The sequence below is a fragment of the Pleurodeles waltl genome, chromosome 7 (assembly GCF_031143425.1).
Source record: "Pleurodeles waltl isolate 20211129_DDA chromosome 7, aPleWal1.hap1.20221129, whole genome shotgun sequence".
In the NCBI taxonomy this organism is placed as follows: domain Eukaryota; kingdom Metazoa; phylum Chordata; class Amphibia; order Caudata; family Salamandridae; genus Pleurodeles; species Pleurodeles waltl.
In genome coordinates, this window is record NC_090446.1 from 599627557 (window position 1) to 599644385 (window position 16829).

The 16829-nt window shown below is 42.8% G+C and overlaps 1 protein-coding gene across 2 annotated transcripts in view; it reads left to right on the forward strand.

The window, feature by feature from the left end:
* The window catches only part of GRK6 (G protein-coupled receptor kinase 6), a 201620-nt gene that overhangs the window by 126342 nt on the left and 58449 nt on the right, over positions 1-16829 (forward strand). For both annotated transcript variants that reach the window (XM_069244490.1, XM_069244491.1), the window contains one exon: positions 5003-5040. In XM_069244490.1, coding sequence (XP_069100591.1) covers positions 5003-5040 — 38 coding nt within the window. The remainder of the gene's footprint in view (positions 1-5002; positions 5041-16829) is intronic.

Here is a 16829-nt window from a genome sequence, read left to right on the forward strand (position 1 = left end):
CTACATGCTACAAGCTGCTGCTTCTAGGATAAGTAACATATTTCTTCCAAGTACCTTACCTCTCGTTGTGCAGGAGTGCCCATCTGCTCATTTGTGTGAATTTAGCTGTATACAAGTTTTTGTGCATCCACTTTTCAATTCCTCCAGATAGGAACGCAGATGCTTGGCATCTGTGGGGAAAGTCTGTCAGTCTTTGACCACATCTTTAAGATTAATGAGGTCTTGGGTTTGTAAGGGTCAATATGACCATGCGTTTTGAGACTCACTGTAGCCTTTCTCTGGCCTGCTTCTGATAGCCCCAGAAGAAGTTTTCAAAGAGGCATGCTGATTTAGACAACTTATTCAAAACATTCAAGGGCTTGTTGGATCTTTCAACTCGTGGCTTTTATAATTGGTCACCATGAATTGCTTTTTCTGGCTCCAGTATCTCCAGTTGAACCCCAGTGCATGGCACATGCATCTTATGCTTGGCCTTTCTTGGAATTTCTCCCTTTTTCTCACATGGAAAAGTGGCCAATAAAACAAAGTTTATCCTGAATTCCAATGCAAGTCTCATTAAGCTGTTGGTTTATTTACTTTTGTGATGGATATTTTTGAAGCTCCTAAAAAGATATTTTCTGCTGGAGGCTGAGAGGGCATCATCTTTCAGCAGCTTTCTATTTGAACCAACATTTGATGGAGGTAAGAACCATGATGCTGAAAAGAACATATGACATTTCTGAAATAACAAAGGTATACACTCCCACTATTTTCAGAATTCAAACTTTAATTTGACCACAGGGTAGAGGGCAACTTGGTACAGAATTTATTACTGATATTGTGCAGATTTTTCCTTCGCACTCGGTGAGGAGACTGAATTTGTGATATAGTTTTAGAGGGACAATAATGAATATACTCTTCAGTATGGAGGGAACTTAAGATTTCTTCCTTTTTGGTGAAATAATTTGCATCTTGGGTGCAAATTTGTCAACAAATGCCCCAAAATTGTAATCTATTACATTTTAGGAGCTTTCTTCCAGTTACATAAAGTATTGGATGAGTGACCTCTAATATCACCCTCACTAGTACCTGTCATTATGATGTAAAAGTCTGCACATGAGGCACCTGCAGAAGTACCATGCAATTAGGTGGTCCAAGGAAATTCAGGAGTCTGTGTTACCTTCCTCTAGTGAGCTCTGTAATCTCTGTTCTTGTTATCTCCGGCACCAAAGTATCAAACTTGTTGAAGGTCTTACTGTATCATAGGCCGCATCAAATTATGGGGGCCACGAAAAATGTTTCCATGCTCACCTTGGGTTCTCGAATGGTACACATAAAACCTTTAAGTAAATTTTTTCCCATGGAGCAGGCCTAATGCTAATTTGCTGGAGCGTAGAGCTGTCAAAGACATCCTTACAGAAGATGTTCTGATGTAGATACATAATTAGCACAGCTAAGGACAAAGCTGATCTTTTAGCTCATGGTTATTTGCATTAGGTCACATGAGATGCTTTTTCTGGCTCCAGCGTATCAAATGTAATCCTAATGCACAGCACAGAAACCTAGACATATTGTTCTTGAGAGTTCTCCTTTGGCTCCCAAGCAAAAATATTTTTTGAAATAAAGACGGGCTAATATAACACTCCAATGTAACGGTCACCAAAGAATAGCAGTTTCCACAAAGAAGAACTCATGATAATTAATGACCTGGATTTTGAAATTTTGAAAAGATTTTCCAGTAGAAGGCAAAACCTAACTTTGTGAAGAACATCTCCAGTCTTTCTAAAAAGTCTGTGTTCATAGGGATGGTGTCTGAGAAGAGTATTTCCTGTAAGCAGTAACCACTGACCAGTCTCTTTGCACATTGCCTAGAGATTGCATTTGGACCAAATTCCTTTTATCACTGCTCAGTCCTGCATGTTGTGAGAGCCATTCTGTAGATTTAATTTTTTGTCATCTTAATCTAAAATGTAGGGAAGCTACAATAACATGTGTATGAACGGAGTACTACTTTGCAGTGCCAATTTCATTTAAATCTCTATACCATCATTGAGCACATCATGTCCTCACTTTTTATGTAGAAGCACGAGGAGACTTTGGAATCAAATTAGCTCTAAGATCTCATTGGACTATCGTAATATTTTCTGTGTGAGTTGAATCGAAGATCACTGAATGTTGGCAAGAACTGATCAAACAGTGGTATTCAGCATTGCATTCCTGTATCTAAAACATCAGGTTTGCCTGTGGAGATATGACCCAGTGGCTCAGGACAAATATTTCAAACCACTGTCGGAGAGTAAATGGAGAACGAAATTGCAGTTAGGACTAAGTACTCCACACATGCACTTCACAAAGGAATTAATTTGTTTTCATAGCTTCGCATACCAGAAACAAACTCCCACTTCCTTCACACAACCCATTCGACTCCTTAACGGACTTTTTTTCCCACCACAGTTCAGAGAATTTACCAGTATTGCTAAACAGAGCCTCCTAAAAGGGATGCATGCACAGCCTGAAATCACACTGCTAGGAAAAGCCCTACTTTAAGTGTCTTTCCACTTCTTACTCCCCTGGGTTCTTTCCATTATCATAGCAGTCAAGGCTTTTGACATCCCATCTTCCCTCCCTTTTAATTGTTAAGGCAGGTATGGTAGCTATAAATAAAATATTGATCTTTACAAGTGGTATCCAGTAAGTTCAACAAAACTCTTTCCTCTTATAAAGGCCTTTGTGAACGCATCTGATTGTGTGAAATTATTTTTTTTTCTTTCCCAAACTGGTCTCCAAACACCCACTTCTGCTTTGATGATACTGGAGGTGGTCCTTAGCCAACTTCAGACTTAATCCAATGCACGTCTTCAGTTACCTGTTGGTTTATTCGCTGTTGTGGCGGAAATTGCTGAAGCTGCCAGAAAGGACTTTGATTCCTCTATTCTCACCCGCAGGCTGACTTTAGTTGAGTCTTTGTTTGCAATGATTTCTATGCTACCTGCTTACTGTAACACAGAGGTTCTTTAACTGTGGTCCAAAGACCACTAGGGGTTAGCAAGCCTGCTTAAGGGGCCCATGACTGTTTTACAAAAAGACATAATATTACAATTAATTAATTGAAATTAATAAAGTATATACAAATACAAAAGCAAAATTGAAACCTTGCAATTTTTTCTATATTTGATTGTGAATTCAAACAAAATATTTCAATATTTGAGCATTGTGTTTGGTGTATGCTTGTATTTGTATTTTTTGTTTTTGTTTAGGTTAAAATCACAGAAATTTCCTAGGCTGGGGATTCCTGGGTTCCAGTAATGATTCATTGGATTGTCCACACAGGTCAAAAGGTTAAGGACCGCTGCTGTAACTGATGCAGGAAACTGCAGCTATTTTATTACACTTAATCAATGAGTAATCTTTGCATGTTTCACCACAATATTTAGTTCAGATGTTTGAAACTGATCATGAGTCCAGGGATTGCTTTAGTTTTGTGTAGTTCTTCCCTAATAGTTTCTAAACTTCTGGTTTCAAAGCTTTCATTTCAGTCCTCTTCTACACAACCCACCTGTAGTGTATTACAAAGCTCTGCTCTCTCCCTTTGTTTTAACTTTTATGTTACATTTGATGGATGTTTGACATGCAATTAGGCAGACAATGTACACCTTGTTACATTTCCTGCGGCTATATGTACTCAAACCTCTTAGTTACAGTCATATCAAGTGGCCCAAACAATTTAGATACACACCAGCAAACTAATGCTCAGTTCTACGTCTGAGGTTATCAACTGCTGCCAGATATGATTTTGGTGCATTTGCAGGAATCCAGCTTTATACCCTTCTTGTTTTCTTTTCCTCAAGTGTTGACTTACTTCTAGATGTTATTTGAGTGCATAATGCATAATTTGCCACATATTCTTTATCTACTTAATTTTGAAGCATCATCTGTCACTGCTGTTATGGAAATCTTATGTTCTCCATGTTTTCTTTGAATGTACTCATCGGCTTGTCATGAAGAAGGTAATCCGAGGGACTGCCATTAGGGCAGCGGATAATGTTATCAGACTCACCTTCAGGAGAGGTGGTAATAACATTTCTTGCCTTCACCTAGAGCTTGCAGTCTAGATTTCCTAATAGTGTGCACTAGTATGATTTGAAAACAAATAAACTTTTCTTTAGGTACATTTAAGTTCATGTGAGGAGGCTGATGACTTTAAAGATCTGTATCAAGAAATGTCTGTTAAAAGTTCCATTAATTCTCAAGTCTAAGGTACTCCTTCTGTATTTAACATTTTCAAGTTGAACTGGAATTGGCCCCATTTGCAATAGGTTTGCCTTTTTACAGTACCTCTTTAGGACGTCTGTCTACAAAGGAATTGGTGCTACATGCAAAGAACTGAAATGCAGAACTTTTTACTTGTTATGAAATTTGATTGCTTTGTCAAGTGTGGCACAATCCCCCTGGTCCCTACAATATGCATAAACCATTGTCTTTGAGACCAAGATTTAAGTATGCATCGGTCATCTGACTTATAAATATTAATTACATTATCTGAATGTTTATCTTTCATCAATTTCTCTTTCCCAAACACTTGCAATGGCATAAGTTTCTGTTAGCTTGTTTGTTTCCAAATATGATGGAATGAAATATGCATACTTACTTTTTTTTTTAAACACAAAATGCATCTCTAAATATACTTGTTTTCTCAGTTCTGTACAAGTTTAATGTTTTTCTTCTTATGTCTTGTACTTGTTTGATGTCCTGAATAACAGACCTTAATGTTATACAAGAATTAAATTCAGCTTTTCACAAATTATATACAACTATTTTAAGCAGGATGCTGTATGAATCCCTTATTGGTGCATTACATTTTTCCCGGTGACCAGTTAGGCACAGAAAATGTGCTTTTGTTTTTTTTTCTTCTTCAAATGTATACTTCTTGTAGTGGAGCACTGGCCATCATGTCATTTATGTACTATCTTTGAGTGCGTGTTCAGGTTTCAGTAATGCTTCTTCTTTCTGAATTTCCATACAGAGACTTAAAGCCTGAGAACATTTTGCTTGATGACCATGGTTAGTACAAAGTTTTCCTTTTCTGCTTTGTTTCATAATTGCAGATGTATGTTCAATGCCATGTATTTAATTGTTACTTGCTAGATTTTAAGAGAGCATAGTTTGTGTTGGATTTATGTAAAGATTTCTAGTGTCTGTATGGTTTGCCTGTCCTTAATTTTATTGATACATTTTACTAAAGGATTTCCTTTGACCCGAAATGAACTCAAAGTTGATAGCCAAAGTAATGAATTCTTTAAAGGAAAGTAGTTGTTCATTGTCTATAATGGGTTTATTAAAGATTCAGCAACTATGCCATAAGATTACGCTCTTGTGCATCAGAGGATATGCTCCTGTCCTCCATTTCGTGACTGCTTGCTAAAGTAATGTGGCTATGTACCCATGCATCAGGAGCACCGGCTGCATACCAAAGACCACCCTTTCTGCTTCCGTGCCTGGGCTCCAGGACCTTGGTCCACATTCAGCTGCCTCACTAGTGTCCATGTCTAAGGACTTCCTTCTTCGAAGAGTTACACATCAGATATGCACAAATAGTTTCCTTCCCTGCTATATCTCAGAAGGATTCTTTTCTTTCAAATCATGCCATTTTAACTAACTCTCAGCTTTTTAACCCGCCTTCTCTCACTGCTACTGCTGCTGCTTCCGCATCAGAGCATAGCAGCTTTTTCCATTCCCAGCTGCTGCCATAATAATACTTGGTCTATACCCAAACACCATATCAAGATCTCCTTTAATTTTTCTCTGAGCTTCAGCTTGTCACCATCTTCACAATGGAGACCTGGCTGCTTGAAGCCTCCACTCTGAATATTGCAGCCACCATGCCCCCTAATTACTCCAGCCTCTATTTTGTCCATTAGGATAAACATGGGGCTGAATTGCCATAATTTACCATGCAGTATCACTGCCATCCCTAACCTGACTCACACCATTATCATGCCCTTTTCCTACAAGCTCAAAACCATGATTAACTACTGTTACCCTGATATATTATTTTCCTGTACCCAAGGCACACTTTCGTATTTCTTTCACAGGACTCTTCACTCCTTTTACCCTTAAAAGTCACCAAATGTTGCCATTTTAGGAGATCGTAACCTCCATCTGGAGTATGCCAAAGACCAGATGCTCTCCAGTCATTCAAAGCACCTTACCCTCTTTGCCTTTCTTAGATTTCCAAGTTACTCACCTGTAGATCTGGACACCTGCTCAATGCTATGCTTACCATCATGGACCAAACTGTCACCCCCACCCTCTTCCCTTAAGTTGGCCAGACTATTTTGCTGTGCTTTTCCCCCTGCCCTTTGGGCAAGAGAATCCTCCACTTTGGCTCACTAGACCTTGGTTGAAACTATTGGCCACCACCTTTTCTTGTGTTCTTCAAAGTGGGTCATATTCTGTTTCATTCTGTATTACCTTCTCCACTGAATCCTTCATTCAACTCTTGAATCACAGAGGCCCACAACTTTGGGTCCCACGTAAACAGTTCATCTACCACAGAGTGCCCTTCCTTCCTGTAATAATCTGAGTAGCTCAGAACAGATGAAAGACTCTGTAAATCTCTTGAATGACGCATGTTAGGATTCTATGGACACAGTAGTGTATAAAACTCATATTAAAAAATACCAACAGATGATTTGTGATGCCTTCTCCTTTTATTCCTAAAACATTTATGCTATTGTCAGTTACTTTTGTGAAATGTTTTCCATGTGAAAAGGTTATTCTTCCTCCAGGTTTGTAGCACCTCATCGTTCCTTCTCAGCTGTCAGGGGTTCTCTTCAGTTTTTCTCTGTAAAATCTCTTCCATCCAAACAGAGACTGCTATAATATCTGTGATTGTTGACCATAAAATCATATTAGACCAAAGCTGCTTAGCCACTCGCATATCATTAGACATCTCAATAGCATTCACAACTGCCTCATGCTCTGCTTTGATTAACAGCCTTTTTATGAAGGACATCTAAGATCAAGCTCTCAAGTGGCTTGGCTTCTTTCGTTCTCACAGAATTTAAACCATTACTTTTTCTGTTGTTTATCTTTTCCCTCTTGTGTAGTGTTACGCAAGGATCATTGTTAGATCACTCTTTGGTTAACATTTACATGACACTTCTTGCTCAGTCTTGCTTATACGGTCTTGATAAACTTTCCTATGCCAGTGATACACAACTCATCATTTCCATCTCTGACAATCCAGACTTAATGTAGTCTAACCTTTGGTCTTTTATAAGTGTGGGTTCAAGTTGTATGCAGTACAGCCATCTCAAACTCAATAGCAACAAGACAGATGTTCTTCTCTTTGGACACCAGTCTCTTGTCTGGGCTTGGGCATGATATCCTTCAGAACTGGGGTTACTTCCCTCTCCCCTTGTATCCCCTAAATACCTTGGCATTATCTTAGATGATCAGCTTACTTTTACTAAACAAATCCGTCCGGTTTCTTGGACTTGTTTCATCTTCTTAAAACTGCTCAGGAAGATTGTAGCTTTCCTCCTGGTTCTACCTGAAAAAAGGGAATTTATTACTTAATCACCTTCCACCTTGATTATTCCATGTACATTGGTCTTCCAGATTACCTTCTGCACATCTCCAGGTTATCTAGAATCCAACTGCTTGGCTTATTTTCAGTCTGTCAGCCAGATCCTTTGTTTCTTCTGATTTAAAAAACTCTGAGCCAATCCTATGGATATGTCAAACTACCTTCGATTTCATTATTACCCTACCTGGTTAAGTTTTTAAAAAAACAATAAACTTTCAGCTTTCCCAATACCTGGAGGAGAGCAGCATGCAGGACATTAGGTAAAAATGGTTCAGAGTGATTCTTAGAACTGAAACTGCTTGGTTAGCGATAACTGACAACAATGGACCATGTTGGCTGAGGGTAAATCTGCAGCCCTTATTCTTATTGATTTATTGGCAGTAATTGACACAGTATCTCATCATGCTCATTTAAAATGTCTACAAGAGAAAGCTCTTAAATGGTTCCAGTTATTTTACTTGGCTGCGCGGCTTCAATTCACCTCTCCTGCCCACCCAAAGTTCAGATCAGATCCCATGCCAGTTACATGTGATGTCCTTCAGGGTGCATCACAGAGTCCAACACTAATATATACCTTTTGCATCTATTGTTCGTTCAGATGTCATAGATATTGTTTATTATGCAGATGACACAGTTAATTGTTTCAGTTGCTGAAAATTATCGAAACCACAAGAAGACATGATCTTGTAGAATGCCTCACAGAGGTGTCAGTGTGGAGGTGAGATCGTGGTTTAAAGCGAACGGAGACCAGACAGATATGATTCTGTTAGGTAAGGCATATTACATCTAGTCTGCTTTGTGGTGGCCCTCTAAACTTGACCCTGCTCCTAACCCCAAGAATTCCACTGCGGGCGTAGGCATTATCATAGGCAATAATTGGTCTATGAAAGACTGAGTTACAGTGGTATGTGGCATTTGCATGCTACTCTCTCCCTATTACGCAAGATATTTAGCTATATACCAATGTATTGCTGTTGTACCATCGTCAAGGCTTTGATTGTCAGCTTCCTGGACTATGTCAATGCTTCGTAGGTAGGTATGGCAGACTTAATTCTTGCTGCTACAATTTATTCAGAAACCGCAGCCAAGCTAGTGTGCAGTTTATCAAGCAGATCAGAGTCTGCTTCAACTCTTATAATACTCCAATGGCTGGCAGTGTGTAAGAGGGCAATCTTCCAATTGGTTTGTCATGCTTGCAGGCTTTCCACAGATCCAGCCCGGTTTATCTGAGCAATAGAATTATAAGTTATCAGCTGATGAGGACTTTAAGATGCTCTTATCAAGCCCACCTGGATCTGTAGAGCGAGAACAAGAGGGTGATCATTCTCCTATTTAGTAGCAAGGCAATGAGATAGTTTACCACTTAGGCTGCAAATTATCCCTGTGCCTGATCCCTTTCAGGAAGGCCCTAAAAGCCTTACTGCTTCAGTTTTAATCCCCTGCTCCTTCTAGAGTTTCTGTTTTCCTCACCATCACACCAGACTGGGCAAGGATATCCCTACGATGGTGAGTTTTGCACATTTACAGATCAGATTAACATAACATAACATAAAGAACCTCCATTGTCTATAAAAAATGTTCCATGTGTAAGGATGCCTGCCTGGTCCACGGAGCAGTCTACATTTCTGGCCCAAAGATCTGTGGGAACAAGTTCAGGCTTTATCTGCTTCCACTCTCTCTTCTCTCCCTCAGCTGAACTTGTAGTTTCCTGCATCCACTAGATTCGCATGGGTTGACACTGCTCTTCTTCCTTGCCGGCTGTGGAAAAGTGAACAATGTCCTTTCTCACTTAAATTGATTGCATGTCCTTTTGCTTATAGAAAGAAATTAAAAACTCACTTGGGTCGTTAGGTAGTTCATTTTTCTTAGTCTTCTATTGCTGCTTTTCCCCCTCCCCATCCTCCTTGCTCAGCATCAGGACTATACTGCTGCATGTTGTATATCTGTTTTGCAACGGTTGAATTGCACTTGTGTGTTTTCTTAAGGCACATTCCATTATCAACATGTGTGTAGGCTGCATCTTGGTTTTAGCACACTTTTGCAAGTCATTATTTTTGAAACTGAAGTTATTGTGAGGCTGATTGCCATCTTTATTTACTTATCATGAGGAAAACCATATATCACTTTGTTTCTGCTTCTAAAGTTTTTGATCAGTACTTCTTCCCCCAGATTTTGTTACTTCAAGTGTAATTGAAAAGTGCTAGATTCACTTCAGGAATCATCTCCCTCCGCAATAGGTCTTCTGTTTTGCCAGGTGGGGCAGTACGACTCTAGTGTGGCTCATCCCACCCATGATGGTAAATGGGCCTGTATATGACACTCACCAGCAAGTTGGCATTGGTTTCCATTTATCCAGGCATTGATGATTCAGGTTCAGATCTATCCTTCAGTATTCACAGACTTTTCTCATGTCTATTGCAACAGTAAATTAAGTCAGATGTCACCTCCTAAGATCTCAGGTGCCCAAACCCTGTATATGTTGAAAAATGATTCCTGTCTTCCCACAACATCTTTGAGGTGTCTAGGGCCTGAGCTTGGCCCTGCAGGCTGTGACTCCTGCAACCACATGCACCTGAAGCTGAAGCCCATCAGGGTGATGCTTTTTGGAAGGCTTGATTGTACAAGGATTGCCTACTAAACATAAACCCAGTGCTTTTTCTGACTGCTTTGTTGGCTTGTGTGTCCAAATTACTTGATGCAATGGACTACAAAGTCCTTGACTCGTGCACTTTGGTACAATGCACTGCAAGCGCCACATGCCTCTTGAAATGATATGCCCATGCATTATGAGAACTGGCAACCCTGCCTGTGACTACCCTTCCAGGTCACATAAAGAAATCATTTTCTGAACCAGTGAGTGATCAGGATGAATTTAAGCAAACTTTGCTGGCGCAGTGGGCTGTTCTGTGGCTATGTCTGTCACATTCCACAGGGAATGCTTATTTGCGTTCCCCTACCTTTTCATGGGGCAACCAGGCTACTTTAATCTCTATTTTCTTCAGTGGTGAATGGCTATTTGGCCAGAAAGCTGTCTCTTCCCTGGAGCGTTTAAAAAACCACTGCGCTATCGTGTGCTAGTCAGACCAGCTATAGAAAGCTTGGTTCTGGTTGCAGTACAAGCAACACACACACACAGACTCTTTTTACCTGGTTTTGATGCAGCTTTTACTGAAGTGCACTGGGTTCCTGTTAACCAAGTCCCCAGTGGCAGTGTTCTTCCCCAAAACAAGACACCTGGTCACTTGATCCCCAAGTGACCAGACCCTGGAGCACCGTTGTAAGTCCCTAGAAAGTGGTACCTCTAGTACCTAGATCATACGTACTGCATAGCGTCCCTAAGAGCTGCAGCACAACTTGTGCCACTCTGAGGGACACAGCACCAAACTCCTGCTGACTTTCATTGCAGGCCGCGTGACAAGGTGCTCCCTAAAAGTGAAAACACAACATGGCACACAGCCTGTGTGCCATGTTCCCTAAACACTACAGGTAATATTTGAAAGTCACCCCTGCAGCAGGCCTTACGGCCCTAAGGCAGAGTGCATTATATTGCATGTGTGGACATATCTGCATGAGCAGATATGCTCCTGCAATGTCTTTGCTGATTCTTAGCTATAGTAAGTGAACAGGAAACCCATTTTAAGTACATGTGCTGAACACTGGTCACTACGAGTTTCCAGCTACATGATGACTTCTCTGAAAATAGGGATGTTTGGTATCAAACATCTCGTATTAATAAACCCTCACTGATTCCAGTGATGGATTTATTAATAAATGCACCCAGGGGGCACCTCAGAGGTGCCTCTTGAAAACCTGCCAAATGCTGGTCCGATGACTGACTAGTTCTAACCAGTTTGCCACCAACAGACGTGAATCTGACCCCCAAGGGTGAGAGCATTTGCTCACTGTAGGAGGCTTGCCTGGTTTGTAGTGGGTACCTTAGATACTTACACCTTCTACCAGGTCCAGTTATCCCTTATTAGTGAAATGTAGACAGTGTCTAGAAGCCAGGTTCTCTAGGGGTAGTGTGGATGAGCAGCCAAGACCTAGCTAGGAGACATGCAGAGCTCATGCAATACCACTGTAGTCACACAGTACTCACACCAATGAAAGAAAACACTCAGTGTTACAAAAATGAAGGTACTTTATTTTGGTGACACAGCTGCCAAAAATACCTTAGAGACTATACTCCCTTAGGAGGTAAGTAATGTATACAGTATATACACTAGAATGTAGAAATAGCTGTAAAAACAGTTAGAAAACAGTGCAAATGGTGAAAATCACAATAATTAGAAATGGGCCTAGGGGGAACACAAACCATATACCAAAATAATGAAATGCGAAAGTCTGTTTCCTACCTAGGCAATTGTAGTGTTTAGAGGGGCGCTGGAAGTATTCGAAAACACCAAAGGTACATAATAGAACCCACCCCAGAGCCCAGGAAAGCAGGAGTACATCACAGTAACTTTCCTAGAATACACAAGAACACGTGAAAGAAGATTTTTGCAAGAACCAGAAGAGACTGCAAGACGCCAACAATGGATTCCTGAATCTGAAGATCTGTGGAAGAAGGGGACCAAGTCCAAGAAGCACTGAAGAGTCCAGGGAGAACAGGAGCCCCTGCTAACCTGGATGTAGGTGCAGAAGCACCACCAGTGAAGAACAGTCAGTACTGCACCCAAGAAGACGTATACAGGGTTCTGGTTGGTGCAGATGATGTCCCACGCTGGGTGGATGATTGCTGTCTGGTTTGCGTCAACGGATTCCGCCAACAAGCCTTGGCATATGCAAAGCTTGTGGTTAGCGGAAATTGGCACTGCCCGGGACCTGGTGGCCTCTACCCAGGATGGGGAGACAGAGGGGGCTCTTAGCAACTCAGAGAGCCCTCAGAAGACCAGGCAGCGTGCACAGGAGTCCCACAGCACGGGGACTAAGAAGGTGCAAAAGGAGGCCCACGCAGCACTACACAAAGAGATCCCATGCCGCCAGAGGACCACTAAAGCAGCTGTGCGTCGCAGCATAGAGTGCTGGGGGCCAGAGCTGCACGAAGATCTTTGTGGAAGGATGCCAACATGCCTTGACAACTGCAAAACACGCAGTGCACTGGGGTACTGTCTTGCATGGGGAGGCAAGCTCTTACCTCCACCAAATCTGGACAGTAGGACGTCAGGACCATCGGAACCACTTCAGTCCACCACCTGTGATGCTGGATCCACACACTTTTTCACAAGAGGGGACCCAAGCCACTGGTCGTCGCTGCAGAGTGCCTGCTGAAGCAGGGAAGTGACTCCTTCACTTCAAAGGAGATTCCTTTGTTCTTCTGGTGCAGGCTGAAGACAGACAGTCCTCGGAGGATGCACGACCTGGAAACAGTTGCAGTTACGGGAAGGAGCTGAAGATGCAATGTTGCTGAAGTCGTCTTTGCTTCTTTGTTGCAGTTTGTAGAGTTCCTGGAGGGTCCAAGTGCAGTTTCTTCGGTAGAAGGTGAAGTAAAGGATGCAGAGAATTTCTGCTGGAGTCTTGCAATCCGAATCTGAGGAAACAGCTAGAGGAGAGACTCTAAATAGCCCTGAAAGGGGGATTGGTCAGGTACACAGGTAGGCATCTATCAGGGGAGGGCTGTGACGGCACCTTCTGGCACTGACCACTCAGATACTCCCAGAGTGCCCTACCACCTTGGAATCCAAGATGACCTAACCCAGGGGCACTCTGGAGGAGCTCTGACCACCACCCCTGGGATGGTGATGGACAGGGGAGTGGTCACTTCCCTTTCGTTTGTCCAGTTTCGAGCCAGAGCAGGGACTGGGGGTCCCTGAACCGGTGTAGACTGGATTATGCAAGGAGGGCACCATCTGTGCCCTTCAAATCATTTCCAGAGGCTCTGGGAGGCTACTCCTCCCATGCCTGTAACACCTATTTCCAAAGGGAGAGGGTGTAACACCCCTCTCTCAAAGGAAATCCTTTGTTCTGCCTTCCTTGACTTGAGCTGCTCAAGCAACTGGAGGGCAGAAACCTATCTGTGAGGTGGTAGCAGCTGGGGCTGCCCGAAAAACCTCAGAAGGCTGTAATGGCAGTACTGGGGGTTCTCTAAGGAGCCCCCAGAGTGCATGGAATCCTACAAACAGTGCTAGCAAAAGCCTCTGGGTATGATTCCAACATGTTTGATACCATATTCAGAGTTACCATTGTGAAGCTGTACATAGGTAGTGACCTATGTACAGTGCACGCGTAAAATGGCGTCCCCGCACTCACGAAGTCCGGGAAATTGGTCTTGGATGACCTGGGGGCACCTCTACAAGTGCAGGGTTGCCCTCACACACAGTTACTTTGCACCTAGCCTTCAGGGTTTGGAAGGCCTGGCATGTAGGTGACTTATAAGTGACCGGGTGCAGTTTAAATGGCAGTGAAAGGGTGCATGCACCATTTCACACAAGCTGCAATGGCAGTCCTGTAGAAGCCTTGGGCTCCCTATGGGTGGCAAAAGTAATGCTGCAGCCCATAGGGATCCCTGGAACCCCAATGCCCTGGGTACGTAGGTACCATATTCTGACTTATAAGGGGGCACCAATATGCCAATTATGAGTGGAATACTGTGTTAGCAGTATCTAACAACCAGAGTTAAAGGGAGAGAGCATAAGCACTGGGGTCCTGGTTAGCAGGATCCCAGTGACACATTCATACACACTGACAAACAGGCCAAAAATAGAGGTAACTATGCTAGAGAGAGGCTACTTGCTCGGGCAGGTGTTACACACCCCTCCCCACAGGATGATCTGCATTCTAAAGCAGTAAGCTTCAAAGATGCCCACTGCCTTCTGTATGCAGAACTGGCCTTCCTCAAAGGGAGATACCGACTTCCCCTGTCCCAGGGCCCATCTGGATTAGATTGTTGTCTGTTGGTGGCAGACTTGTTAGAACTAGTCAGTGAGCTCACCAGCAGTTGGTAGGTTTTCAGAGGGCACCTCTTAGGTGCCCTCTTGGTGCATGTATCAATCCATCACTGGAATTGGTGAGGGTTTATTAATATGAGATGTTTGAAACCAAACATCCCTATTTTCAGTGCAGCAATCATGTAGCTTGGGTACTCGTATTGACCAGTGTCAAGCACGTGTATATAAAATGGCTTCAGGTTGCAGGGATATATAGGGCTTGTAGGTTCATCAAGAATCCTAGGTACCCAGAGCCAATAAATGAGCTGCACCTTGCAGTGAGTTTTCATTCTATACCCGGTATACAGCAATTCATTTGCTGAAATATAAAGAGTCAAAAATAGGTATCAAGAAAACCTTTGTATTTCCAAAATGGGCAAAAGATAAGGTGTTGAGGAGCAGTGGTTATTTGCACATCTCTGAATTCGGGGTGCCCATACTAGCATGTGAATTACAGGGCATTTCTAAAATAGACGTCTTTTTTTATACACTGTCTTATATTTGGAAGGAAAAAATGTAGAGAAAGGCAAGGGGCAATAACACTTGTTTTGCTATTCTATGTTCCCCCAAGTATCCCAATAAAAATGGTACCTCACTTGTGTGGGTAGGCCTAGTGCCCGCGACAGGAAATGCCCCAAAACACAAATTGGACACATCACATTTTCTCAAAGAAAACAGAGGTGTTTTTTGCAAAGTGCCTACCTGTGGATTTTGGCCTCTAGCTCAGCCGCCACCTAGGGAAACCTACCAAACCCAGACATTTCTGAAAACTAGACACCCAAGGGAGTCCAGGGAAGTGTGACTTGCGTGGATCCCCTAATATTTTCTTACCCAGAATTTCCTACCACCCAACGTTCCCCTCAGTCTCCCGGTAAAAATTATATCTCACTTGTGTAGGTGGGCCAAGTGTTTGTGACAGGGAAGAGCCAAAAACATGTCGAAATTGAGGGGGAACCAAAGTGGGTCCAAAAAGGCAGTTTGAAAAAAAACATTTTTAGGCTGACAAGTGCAGCAGAAATGTTATCGATATAGATGAGACAATGCTGGGTGGTAGGAATTTTGTGGATTCCAGCAGATTCCGGAAGGTTCCATCACAAAAATGTGGGAAAAATGTGTGCTTTCCAGCAAAGTTGCAGGTTTGCAGGGCATTGTGGGTAAGGATATGGTGCGGGTGCATGTGAAGCACACCACCCTGGAATCAACTAAATGTTTAGTTTTCAGATGTGTCTAGGTCTTGTGGATTTTTCCACATGGCAGCGTCCCAAAGTTGAAAAGAAAAAAAAAAAAAAAAAAGTGCAGCCCTCACCATTCCAAGTGGGACGATTTTGAGAGTTACCAAGCTCTCATGGCCCAAATGTAAAACAAAAACCAAAATAATCAAATGTCCTCTTGCTTGACATGGGATAAGATGGTTTAGTGTGCGGGGGAGAGCTGAAAGACTGTTAGCCCCTTCAGTTCGGGTGGGGGCATAACCAGGCCCATACTGGTTGGTAGCCACCACCCCACTATTTTCTTTTATTTATTTTATATTCCCTGGCATCTAGTAGACTTTCTGTCCCCCCGGGGTGTGGATTGGGGGTAATTGCCCAATCTGCCCACTGGTGGGCAGAACAACTTTGGCCCCATTTATCTGGGGTGGGGGTATGGCCATTCTCCCAACCTCTTATTTTGAAAAAAATATATATATCCCCTGGTCTCTGGTGGGCTTTCTGCCCCCCTTGGGGGCAGATGGGCCTTCCAAAATAGTCCAGTCTGCCCCCAAGGGGGGCAGTTATGGCCAACAGCAAAGTGCCCCCATGGGGAGAGACCCTTGCCCAAGGGGCTGCCCCCTCCAAACAAAACACACACACCAATCCATGGTGTCTAGAGGTTTCAGCCCCTTTTGGGGGCAGATTGGCCTAACAAAAATGGCCTAAATACAATCTACCCCCCAGGGGAGCGACCCTTGTCTAAGGGGTCGCTCCCCATACATAAAAACATAAAGTAAATAAAAAAATATATATCCCAGGTGTCTAGAGGTTTCTGCCCCCTGGGGCAGATCCACCTAATTATATTAGGCCGATCTGCCTCCGGGGGGGGGCAGAAAAGGCCTAAAAATATTTTGCCCCCCCAGCAACTCCCCTTATGCGTTAGTATATTAAAAAAAAAATATATATATATATATCCCTGGTGTCTTGTGGTTTCTGCCCCCGGGCAGGGGGGGTGGGGGCGGGGGGGGGGGGGGCAGAAATGGCCTAATAATAATTTGCTCCCCACAGGGCGACCCCCCTAAACAAAAACAAAAATATCCCTGGTGTCTAGTGGTTTCCTAATAATATTAGGCCAATCTGCCC